The sequence below is a fragment of the Apis mellifera genome, linkage group LG4, assembly GCF_003254395.2.
Source record: "Apis mellifera strain DH4 linkage group LG4, Amel_HAv3.1, whole genome shotgun sequence".
Lineage (NCBI taxonomy): Eukaryota > Metazoa > Arthropoda > Insecta > Hymenoptera > Apidae > Apis > Apis mellifera.
The window spans coordinates 2762326-2775780 of NC_037641.1; the positions used below are offsets into that span (position 1 = coordinate 2762326).

The 13455-nt window shown below is 31.9% G+C and overlaps 1 protein-coding gene across 4 annotated transcripts in view; it reads left to right on the forward strand.

Annotated features, from left to right (window-relative positions):
* The window catches only part of LOC413936, a 41287-nt gene that overhangs the window by 1803 nt on the left and 26029 nt on the right, over positions 1 to 13455 (forward strand). For all 4 annotated transcript variants that reach the window (XM_026440252.1, XM_026440253.1, XM_026440254.1 and 1 more), the window contains exon 2: positions 11721 to 11903. In XM_026440252.1, coding sequence (XP_026296037.1) covers positions 11721 to 11903 — 183 coding nt within the window. The remainder of the gene's footprint in view (positions 1 to 11720; positions 11904 to 13455) is intronic.

The following is a 13455-nucleotide window of genomic DNA, read 5'->3' on the forward strand; positions in this document are numbered from 1 at the left end:
CGCAGCAGAAAATAAATATTTCGAAGAAGTCAAGAAAGGTGAAATTCAATGATATTTCTTCTCTTTTAAATTTGAATCTCGGTATCGACGTTCGGAACATAAATATGAAATATCTCAGAAAATTTCGTGTGTAAAAATAAATCTAAAAGAAAGATTCAGAATTAATTTTAATCATTTTGAAAATTTGTCGAGCGCACGTGGCACGTTTCAATTAAAACAGCTATAATGCTTGATCCATTAATAGTTACATTGATACAATATTTGTTGAAAGATTAGAAGTCTGTTTCGAATCGACATCTCTCGAAAATGTTTCAATATTATATTTTCAAGCAAAAATTCATTTTTCTCTGTTAAATTAAAATTATTTTCAGTCGTTTTATTTCTATCCAACAACAAAGAATTGAATGATTTTTACTTTTGCATACGTTCGTAATTTTCTAAAAAAAAAAAAAAAAAAAAAAAGAGGGCTCAAAGAAAAAATTTTTGGACACAATGAAATAATCTTCTGATTAAATCACTCGTCTTGAGACACTCTGTGTATAATATACATGTTATGCACGCGAATTATATTCGCATGACAATTAACAGGTATTAAATTCTCTCCCTTTGCCAAGTGGCCGGTCCGCTCAGTAGGACAAGCCGTCTCGAGGTAAACGCAAGCCTTCGTGAACGTTTGCGGGCGTGTAATAATTGGTGCAATAGGTCGGTGTGATTTTCCGTTATCGTTTATCCTTTTCGTTATTCGATTCATTCCTTTCGTTCAACCTTTATTTTCAACCGTCCAAATGTCAAAGAAGCAACAATAATTGTGATAAAATGTAACAAGAGACGTCGAACGAGATTGTTGATTCTATACAATTTTGGACACGTAAATATAGAAACTGGTAACACCTTGGCACAATGAAACATTTATCAGAATATGAACACAGATAAATCATTCGTAGGATTTAAATGAAATTACGAATTGTCTCCAAGATGCGAGATGATTTAAATAAAATTTCAAATTGCAACGTTCTACGGAATATTTTCAATAAACGAATAATGATTCGTGAGATCGTGATTATCGCTGCTCTACTCCAAGGTAAAAATCTCGTGTTGACATGTTACGCAGGAACATAAATTTAGACGTCTGCGGACTCTAAATGAGATGGAAGTTTGAAGAAGGCATTAATCACGGATTCGTTTAAAATTGTAGTTAAACGCGTAAATATAGAAGCCACGCCTTGGTATAATGCGTAAAGACTGTATCGAAGCATTGAACATTGGATATAAACAGTGTGTGTGCGTGAAACTAGTTGGCACAATGCATAGATTAGCATAAAGTTTTCTAATAGGCGTAATATAATAAATTGAAAAGAAAATCTTATTCAAAACCTCGAATATAAATAACAAAATAATAATCTTAGAATTGGCTATAATTACGAATTCATAAATACCCATTTATTATACAATGTTCAAAAAAATCATTGCAATTTTTTTAATGTCAAATCGTTGTTAAAAAAAACAATTTCCACAAAAAAGAAAATATACATCAAAATATACATCCTATTAAATTCTTAAAATTATTTATAATCGCTAATAATTATACCATTAATACGATGAAAATACATATTTAAAATTCTTTTTTTAAAAAATAGAGACGAAGAAATATATAGTTTACGTAAGTTACGTTAAATTCAGTTAACATATCGATATTGTCATGCGAGAGAAGTGGAAGGCATACGAGATCGCCTTCACCGAGAAGTTCAAATCAAGAATGGACATAGAGCTTGGTGAGAACCGAAGGGAATTCAAGAAGTCAGTCTGGCTGCAATTTTATTGCTCCAATACAGGAAATGCAGCGGCCACTGACTCAACATCGTTGACGCACACTGATGGCGGTCGTGGCATATCGAGACGCATTGCCAGCTGTTTATTTAATTCAATAGATGTAGCAACACGCTAGACGATGAAAATCAACTGATCGAGGAATTTTTTTAAATTACTTTCAAAAGAACGTGTGGGGGATGGAAATTTACTTTAATTTCGACATTGATTCGAATATTTAAAAGAAAGGAAAGATTGATAAAAATTAATAAAAATTAGATTGAGATTAAATTTAAATCTCGAATTTAAACTGAAGATTGATTAAATATAATTGAAATATATATATAAAATATAAGTTTGGTTAATATGAATAAAATATTGAAGACAATTTCACAAATTTCGTTCTTTACATTCTTTATATTTGATATAAAAACAACGATGATAAAACGTTTCTCTCAACGCTTTCCTCAAATAGCGATGAAGATAATGATTCATTTAAAAGTAATAATAATTTTTATATAGATTCAAAAATAGAAATCCAAATCATAGAAGGTTGATTTCTCGAGAATTATCGATTTACCTTTCTTCGCCCTATAATTTGCTCAAATCAGCCGGCTAATCCTCTCCGCAACAGTTTTAAATTCCAAGATCCTCGATTCATCCACCGTGAATCGAAACGAGGCGATCGGAGTCAAATGGCGCGGAAAAACGGCAAAGTGGAGCATGACGGGCAAAGTGTCACGTGTAAAGATAAACCAACACCTGGTCTAATAAGGGCTAAGACCTTTCGAAGTCAACGGGCCATGGGTCGTCTTCCTCTTTCTCTCTTGACAACCTGTTCCTGGCATATACCCGTGTGTGTCACGTAAGCTGCATTCCGCTCGCGATTTTCCCCTGAATCACGTTTTCATAATACCGTCTGACGTAATGGCTAACATGCTAGAAGACGGACGAAATAACCAACAGCAACGATCCGCGCCGAAACAGCTCCGGACGGCTGTATCGACCCTCTGCCAAGAGGAGGAAATCACTTCGACGAATCAGTTGTTTATTAATCATTATCGCTTATTAATTCCTTTCCCTTTATTTTATTTGTCTTCATTCGCTCTTTGTTATTTATTCGCTAATTATTTGTTCGATTTTCAATCAGTAACGTTATCCTTGGAATAGGCTTTTTAATAGGCTTACTTAGCTGAGCAATTATATTGTCAGCAAAGAAAAGAAGAAATATGAGGGAATTTATGTTGGCTCGAAGATCAATGATTTAGAAACCTGTTGGAAGCTTGTTAAAAAGTTTATGATTGCAATATTTTTTTGTATTAAGGTTGAAAGAAGGAATTAATTAACGTTAATTAACATTTTTTTTAAGAGATAGAAATTTTGGCACTGTTATAAATTATTTTTCTCTGAATTATACAAATTCTTATTATTGTTTCGTTATTCAGCTTGTCAACAATCTAATTCGCCAATTCTAATTTCTTTTTCATTCAACTTATATGATTAAATTATTTTTCTTGACATTGTATTATTAAAGAATTTTTAACAATTGACAAAATATCTTTCTTTGAATAATAAAAATTCTTTATGTCTCCAATTTAATCCAATCCACAATTGGATCGCGAACTTTAATAATAAATTATTAAATCTACACTATTCGTATCATTCTGAAAAACCAGGTTTCTCTCCGCTTCTTTCCTCGACGTCGTTCCGTGACGTAACGAAGTTACTCTGAAAATACACCAGTATGAAGCGAGAGAAACGTTTCGTTTGCGCCCTCTTCTCGCCTCTTCTCCCCTCTGTCCTCCTGTAAAAATAGTCCTTCGAGAGAAATCTTTCTCACGCTCCACCCCTTTCCCACCCCCCATCCCGGCCTCGATCATGGACACGCGAAAATTATTTATTTCGAGCATTTTTATAGAAACACTCCATTGGCCGGGGTTCTGGTCGATCGGCAGGGAAGAGACACCTCTTCAAGCTTGCCGTAGCAAGGCCGGCGCTCCGGTAGCCGCCGCTTTTAGCACACGTTCGAGTTATTTTAGCGCTTGCCGCCAAGCCTCTCGCTACCGTCTCGCCTGAAAACATATCGTCCTCGACCACCCTGCATCTATGATCCACCTCGGTTCACCTGTGCCTCGATCGAGCGATTCGAGAATTCAACGTCTAGATTTTAAGCATCGTACATTTCGGAGAAAGATCAAGATGGCGATGAGTTTTTCGAGCAGACTCGTCGCGAAGACCCGGATCACGAGCTCGAAATGTACACCTATTTCCAGCCATCGTATCCTCGCGGCTTTTTTGCGCGAATCCCAATTTTTTCTGCAAAAAATCTTTCCAAGTCTGAGGGCCTATTTGGTCTATTCTGTTTTTAATCCCTGAACTAGAAGTCTATTAGTGTTAAAATATCTAAAAGTTCTGTATGTAACGAAGTCTAAAATTTAAAAATTCGTGTTTTAAGTATAAATTTTTCTTTTGATTTTCAAAGCTTTCACATACTTTCGTGTCAATAACAAAAGAATCTTTGAAGCTCACGAATCGAGGCTCGAAAAATCTTTGGATTGGTTCAAAAGAGAGTGAATGAATTTTGAATAGAATTAATTTCGCTTGTAATTTTTCATAGATTTTTAATAGAATTATTTCTTTGGATTTTAATGTTGGAGAATTATTGAAATCTTTTAATGAAAGTTATTAGAAACTGTTTGATGATGTTAAATGATATTGACTAATTTCTCTTGATAAATGTATAAGAAGAGTAATGAAAAATAATTTTAAAGAGAAAAAGGAAAGGAAAATGGAAGAAAGGAAAGAGAAAAAATGTTCATATGTTTAATGAATTCATAATTAAAAAAACTAAATTAGTTGATATTTATATTAAAAAATATTTAAAATATTTTTATATTAAAAGATATTTCTTCTATAGCAAATGTAATTTCAAAGAGATTTTCAATTTGCCAATTTAATTTAATTGAAATTTTAAAACTATATATCTATTATTGAAGAATAGATTTGATCATTTTGTTTATAAAAATATTGTACAATCAGGTGCTCAATATTTTTTAAGATATTTATAACTAAAGTCTTACCAAAATATTTATATTAAAATAATCTAACATTAGATATTTCAAAAATTTACATAAATGTAATTTAATAGTTCAATAATCTAATATTTCAAAATTTTAAATTAAAATATAATTTAATAGTGTCCAAATCTAAATTCCACAACTCAAAATTCCAATAATTCAAAATTCTAAATCAAAAAATTTAACAAGATTCCGAATCTCAATATTACTTTTTATTAAAAATTCTAAATTAAACTTAATGACACAATTAAAATTTTAATATTACAAAATTCTACAATAAAAAGGTTCAATAGCTATAAAATCCTAATTTTATATAAAAAAAAAATCTAAGAAATTTCAAATTTCAATGTATCAAAATTCAAAAATAAAATAATTTAACAATGTTCCATACTAACATATTCCAAACTAAACTTAAACTTTATATACCGTCATCCATATCGGCAATGAAAATATTTTCAAAGCTTAGAGACGATTCCAAAAGAATCAAAAGGTGTAACAGGAAGACATAGTCATCTCAAGTGGATATTTCCAGATGTTCTCTCCCTCGTTTCGAGCTTCCTAAAAGACGAGCTCTTTCCGCTCGATCTATTAAGGAGAGAATTTCTTGTCCAACCATATTCCCTCGTTTTTATCGTGTTATGGACATCGAACAATTACCCTTTAATCGGCTTGAAAATCGCTCAACAGAGTGCCATTTTACGCGTAAACGTTTCATCCCTGTGTAAACCGTGATTTACAGTTTGTTCACATACAATGTTGTTCATCGTGACTTAATAAGAATCCATTGAAAAGAGAAGGAAAGGTGAAACCAGAAATACATAACATTGGCTTAGAAATACTGTTCGTCGAGGAAAATGGTTTTGCTATAGCTTTCGTTCCACTAATAAACTGTTTCTCAGCCGCGTGCAACTGGTTTAACTATCGTCTCGAATTTCACTCTCATTAGCTACAAACATGAAATGGGAAATTGAAAACTGTGGAAATATTGTATCCTTGAACGCATGGATTTACGATCGCGGAACGTGCGAGATTTAAATTTTCGCGCGTTTCCACGTTTGAGGTTAGGTTATCGATTCCAAGGCCGTGATCGTTACAAAGGAGGGAACAAAATACATCTTTCGAATTTCAGAATCTAAAATTGTTTCGAGGGGTACTTCGATGATTTTCCACATCTGCGAGATTTGGCAACGGGAAACGTTCGAAAGAATATTTTCACCTCGAATTGCATTCTTTTGTCCGTGAAAAAGAAAGGAAATTATAAATTATCAAATATTAATTTGATATCGGAATATCAGATTGGAAAACAAATATTTTCATATCGAAAATAATAAAAAAAAATTTACAATTGAACATTAATGTTTAAAAATTTTTAAATTTCTAATGTAAATAATAATTTTCACGAAAGAGGAAACATTAAGAAACAATATGTAAATGTGACAAAAGTGTTATTACTTGTTCAGAGAAAATTTGAAAGATAAAAGATGAAATATCTGAAAACATTCTTGGCCACCTGTCCACGGCTTAATTTAATTATCGGTTTGCCAGGAAAAAGTGAGAATGAGAAAATTGCTAATTCAGTGATAAGCACCGCTGATTCTCTGCCAACTATTCGCGTTGCTCGGATATATATACACTCGATACTATAGGTTGTTTATTCAGGAGTAGATGGCCGGTAGTATGTTTGCTTGAGCACGTCGTCGCTACTTTAATCATAAGCTAAACGCACTGTTACATTTTCTTTTTTTTTTGTTACAATATTATAGCCATTCTCGAAGAGAATACTTTTTCTCATTATCTTGAAACTTCTTTAAACATAATTCGACGTAATCATTTTATTCAGAATTATTCTTTTTAAATCACTATATTGATTCATAAAAGCTTTAGAACGTTAAATATGTAGGATTGAAAAAGAGATTTGCTCATTAAAAGTAAATTTAGATACTTTCTTTTTTTTAAGAATGCTGAAATAAATTATTTCATTAAGTATTTCAGTAGGATTTTTTATATAATTTATAATTTTGATGAAAATCATAAATTTAATAAGAAAACGCAATTTCACATTTGTTCGATTCATTTATGATTCTTCAAGTTTATTTAACGTTTGCAAGTACAAGATGGCAATAAAATTGTAGGTTTGCAGGCACGTAAAATATTCAATGGAAATATTCACAGGAAGCCACTTATCAAGAAAGCAAATAGACAGTAATAGATTAAACACAGTAATGCAACAAACTCGATTTGCATAAAAATTTGGAGAGATGTCTATAAAAAGAACAACAATTACTAGTAATATCGCCATATAGATCACTGCACCTTGATGTCACAGAATTTATAACCATCAACCTTTCTAATTCACATTTCACAATTCTTTAATTTTGCTTAACCTTTAAAAATCTTGAAAGATCGATTGAAAAAAGATTTTTAGAAAGAACTTTTTTAAATCTATAAAACTTCTTTTGACCAATCATCGTATATATTTCAAAAGCGATGTATCTACATAAATCTTTCAATATCAATTTTTACAATGTAATTAATTCGATCTTTTAAAAAAAATATTCAGAGATATTCGCCTTTTCAAAATTAGAATTTTGATTCAGAGAGGATAAATAGAGCGTGTTTTACACGTGCATTAATAGCTCATCGAAGAAAAATCATCGATGAACGTGTTGGAACAATAGTGGTACACCGAAGATCGTGCACGGGTTGTACCTGAGCTGCAGCACCCACGCAATGTCCCAAATCGTTGGTTCACGCTGCCGAATCTCACTAATACCAACACAATCACAACCCACGCGTCTAGAACGAGACAAGAAATACGGCCGATTGAGTGGCTATCTTTAGAGGCGGACTGGGACCCTGAAGATATGCTTCTGATTCAAATGCTTCTTCCGGTATAAATAAAACCATCCACTGAGCGATGCTCCCTCTCTCGTACACAAGAAAAATCATTATCAAAAGGGACTTAAAATTTTCTGCACTTTTACTCCTTATTATCTCTTCTTTTTCAATTTTTCCATTTTTAAATTATTGATGATGTATGAATTCAAAATTTTATCTATCCTCTGCTACTCTTAATAACGAATATTTTTAAATCTTCTGGACATTTTTCTATTTATCCTAAGAAAATCTTCTATTTTCTACTTCCCTCTTTACTTTTTCTCAAATTTTTTTATATTTCTTTTTATATAACTAATTTACATTCAACTCAAAATTGTATGTAATTGTACATTATATATAAATATTTTTTTCTTTTTCTTCTCTTTTAACCTTTTCATAGTTTTTCCTAAAAAAAAAAAATAAATATTAATAAAATTTGTAAAGTCGTATAGTAATATTTTCTTGCTGTTCTAGGAAGACCTTTGAATTTTTTATATGTTTTACTCCTTCCAACCCTTTTCCTTCAATTTTCTGCTTCTTTTTCCAGAAAATCAATTTATTATCATTCCTTAGTGATTTTCTTCCCTTTCTTCTTAATTCAATTCAAATTACTTTTCTTTCGATATTTTCTTTTTAAATGGATATTCGTTCCATCCTAATTTTCTTCATTCTTCATCTATCTTTCCCTTTTAACATTCCCAAAGCGAAAAATCTTCACGAGAAGACGAAACATCGGCAAGTAAAACGTTGTAATAGACGGCGAGGCCGTTCGTTCTCGTATTTTTAGTGGCTCGTAAACTAGGCACTGGCCATCGTTCGATCTCGTCGTCTCTCTTTCTCAACCAGCAGGGGCTGCCTTTTCGAATAAACGCGCGCACACATTTAAGTATCTCAACGATTTCGCCACCTTGAAATGTCGAAGAAGATCGATAAGCGGATCGAACAAAATTATATCAGATATCTTTCCATCCAGAAATCAAGATCGAATAGATGACATAAGGTAAATAATATAAACATAGAAACAAAATTTCCTTTTATTATTCGTGATTTCTAATAACGAATAAATGTTGCATTGCTCGCAATTTAATCAGTGAATTTTTTAAAGCATTGCAAATCGATTAAAAATTATAATTTTCGTCGATTTCTTATGAATTTTTGTTTAGAATAATTTATTTTTTGTATCCAGAAATAATATTTCTTATTATATAAAAATAATTTTGGATGAAAATAGATTAAAATAGAAAATTATTGTCTCGCAAAAATTTCTAATTTGCTTGTTTAAAATATCGTAAATATGCGATTGTATTACAATTACTTATTTTAATAAAACAATAAATTTATTATATAAGGAAAAAATAATATTGATAATATAAAAATAAGAATTAAAAAATAAGAAATACATTTAAAAATATGTTTAAAGAAAGCAAAAAGTTAAGATATTATTTTTTAAGATATTTCAAAAATTTATATTTTTCACAAAATTTGAAAAAGACAAAAGATTAAAGACAAATATTTTTGATTAGAAAAAAATAGTACAATTCTGATTTTCTTTTTTCATCTGAATACTCTCATTGATATCAACGGATGATTTGTTGTTAGAGTTATTTAAATCGATGTGCTTCTGTCAGGCGCCTTGTTCTAGACGCCGATTAGACAAGACAAATGATGATGGACAGCTACTGTGATTCGAACGAGTGCCTCATTGTAGAAAAGAGAGATTTCAAACTGGAGATTAAAAAGTGATGTATTAATTTAAAAGGAATTAGAGTTTTGATACATTTGTCTATTTTTATTTAAAAATTGTGATTCTTTTTTTTTAATTTTATGAATGTTGAGAGAAAAATTAGAACATGATGCCTAGAAATTTAGGGGTTGAAAGTTGAAGAATAGAATTTGAAAATTTACACTTTAAGATTTATTAAATAAAGAAATGAAAAATGCCAGAAAACTAAAAAAAATAATAAAAAATTGAAAGTGGAAAAATATTGAATTTTATAAATTATAATAAGATATTGAATAATGAAAGTTCAATAAATAAAAACTTACGAATAATTTAGCAACAAAGATTAAATAATTTTTGAAATATTATTAGAGAAAATACAAGATGATTCTCAAAAATAATCATGCTTTTAAAAATACGAATAGAAATAATTAATATATTGGAAAATTATAATTATATAAAAATCAATCATTTTTTATTTTCTCCAATTTCCTTTGATGTAATCTAGCAAAGGAAAGAGAAAAAAGCTACATCAGTGAAATATCCAAGATATAAACGAATCATATGCGATGAGTGAACCACGATGATCGAAAGGGTAAGCGTGAAATCGGGTTCAGGGCGTATCGCTTATTTTTCGTTCCCAATTCGACGATCCGTTTAAGAGTGGAACGAGTGGGTGGACACGATAGGAAATAAAAATAGAATTGTTTTGTGTCGCTCTATTTATATTTGTTTGCTCTCTGCTCCACCGGGAAGATGAGTTTGAGAATCGTTTTCGTATCCGGCAAAGAGTTATTGTGAAGATTATTATCTACTCGTTAATAGAATCTATTTTATTAATAATCTCTAAGAGTAAATATTCATTGAATGAATATCTTCTTTCAATTAGTAATTCAAATCATATTATTAATCATTTAAAATAGAATGTAAAAAATTCTAAACAATTAGATTTAAAATAAATATATATATATATTTTTTTTTCATATTTAGTCATTTTGCTGACATAAAATAAATGTTTCTAAATATTGTTTATCTCAACAATTATCGAACAAACAAAAAATTTTTCAACCGTAATCATTACCGTTATAATTTCTCCCAATTTTCCACCATCACGAACACAAAGCCAGTGGAATCGGTCCAATTTAACTGGCACACGTTTTTCAACGTTCTCGCTCGTTCTCTTTTCCTCTCTTTCTTCAACTCCACTCTATGGAAGTGTCTGAAATTAACCTTTAAACCCTATCCGTCTCAAAGACATCGTCATCGTAAAAAAAAAAAAAAATTCGAAACAAGAAGAAGAATACGTAGACGAATGCGTACACGAAAATAAATAAAGAAACGAAAGCGAACAGGGGAACGTGCATAGGGTGAATAAGTCGCAGAAGAAAAAATAAAGATAACTTTGCTTTTTCTCTGTTGCTTTACAAAACTCCTGGTAGCCATGCAAAAATAGAATCGAACACCGGTACCGAGCGGTATGTACGAGAGGAAGCGGCAAAGAAAGAGAAAGAGTGAAGAAGAGAGTCGAATCCACCTCTCACAGCCATTGTGGCTCTATTCTGAGGACGTGGTCGCCAAAAATGGCGACGTCCACCTGTTCGCCCGCTGTTTTTCGTTCGCGCGTCCGCACGAAGTTTCCCTTCGTCTCGATCCGACTCGTTCGTGGATCCAGATCCCTCAAACCGTGGAAATCGGCGGAGAATCGATGGAGGAATCACGGTGGAACACCTTGCTATCCGTATCCAATGATTGTAACCCAACACCCGCGCGGCTGATCCGTGCAAGGGCGAGCGGAATGATTCGAAGCCGGCCAAGAACGCTTGGAACTGCCAACCAAGTGCGGCGATAAGCATAAAACTTCGCGCTCAAAGGATTAATTTTCCTTATTCTGTAACGCAAGACCGTGTACAAACTCAAGTAAAACTTCGATAACGAGAAAATGATTGTTAACCTTGTCCCTTTCCAGTACTTTCGAAGTAAAATTCCTGATGGAATTGCTCTTCATCGAGTGAAATTGTAGATATTTTGTTGAATTATATTTGCTTATGTTGAATGTATTCGAAATATTCGTATTATTATATTTCTATACGTAATTTTGATAATTTGATATCTTGGTTAAAATTGTTTCATAGTTGATATAATAGAATTAAAAAAAAAAATAAATAAATATTTTTTATTATTCGAGGGATCCTCGATGAATTATCATGATTTAAATTTAACTACGATATTGTGTCTTTCAGATGCGAGAAGTTGCACGACATGCGACAAAGTGTTGGCCGAGCTGGAGAAGATTGACGACGACACGGATCATTTCGGTGTCGATTTCGTCAAGATCAACGATAAACGACTGGCCAAGCAATATGGCATCAAGAATTTTCCAGCCCTCACATACTTCCGCGAGAAGGAACCGATCATTTACGAAGGTTAGGTTACATAACGATTTTCAAAATTTTCATAATAAATATCAGAATCGAAGGAGGTACTCTATTAATTATTTAACAAAATGTTCGCCGAATGTACGACGAACAAAAGCGGTCAGTAATGATTCCTAATGGCTGAAAGTTCGCCAAACTTTTATTAGAATCCGGCCGCGATCTCGGTAACCTTGCCAGGTATGAGAAACAAGGTTCGAGACTCGCCGCGGTATAGTACTTGACCCAGAATCCGCAGAACAATCGCTCGAATTTTCGCGAATTTTACGAGCTCATCTGATTCCAGAATTCGATCGATTCGAATCGTAATCAGACATTGACTTGCCATTCTCCTTGAATTTTCTTGAATTTGATCGATACTATTAAAAAACTTTTACATGTCTCCAAAATTAATAAATTCTCTTGCATTAACAGTAACAAAATCGATGATAAAATAAATAAAGTTCTTTCACTTTTATTAAATTATAAATAATATAATAATTATTGTTGTTATAATATTAACGAATTAGATATCATTGTATATTTTAATTGCAAAAAATTGTTTAACATTTTTATTTTTAAAAAAATCTTATACGACTTTCAATATTTAAATAAAGTTTAAAAAGATATGTGCTATTAAACAAGCACAAAGAGAATGATAAATTCCAATTTTGGTATATATTTCGAATTCCTAGACGAGACATTTAAATTAGGAAAAGAGAGAAATATTAATATTGCTTTCATAATAATCGTTTTTAGACAAAAACTTTTATGATCATACGTTTTAAAAATTCGATTTGAAGAAGAAAACAAAATATTCCCAATTCAATAGAAATATCCAAAAATAAAAATCGAGACAATAATTGAGTTAAATCAGATTAAAACGATCGCCATTATTCGAGTGACGGGTGTTCAAATTTTCGCGAACTCGAGTAGTAGCACGTAGCAATGGTCAGACCATCTTCGTGATTTGGCACTAAGCCCAGCCGTTGGTATTCGGTGAGGTTACTGTGTAGAACAACGTGTGCTCGACTTTTGTTCGATATAACTACTCTTCGTTTCGACGATGCGAATAATCACGACGATATCGATTCTTGAATTGGCGAGGATACGCGATTTCGGTTGGCCAGTGATACGGAAACAGCCGAACAGAAGAAATTAATAGAGTGCAAGGAATGCGCGTGTTACGTGTTACGTAATAACGCGATTGCAACGTCGCGTGGCAAGACTTACGGTTTCATTGAGATGCTCGCTTTCTACATTTAGATCGGGATACATCGGGATACATTTGCTTGAAACGAAATTGGTGCTGTTATAACGTAATTTAGCAGTAGAGATTATGTCGAGGATCGAAGACAAGTATTGAGAAATGGATATGAGGCGTTAAATCGATTTCATGAAAAAACTGATGTTGTGTTGGATTAGGTTAGAATAAATTAAGTTGGGTAAATGTATTATGGTAAATCTTTGGAAAGTTTAATTTTTTATTAATGAAGGATTAATGTAACCAAGATGATGATTTTAGATTTTCATAATCTTATTACAGTTAAAGTGTAATAAATTT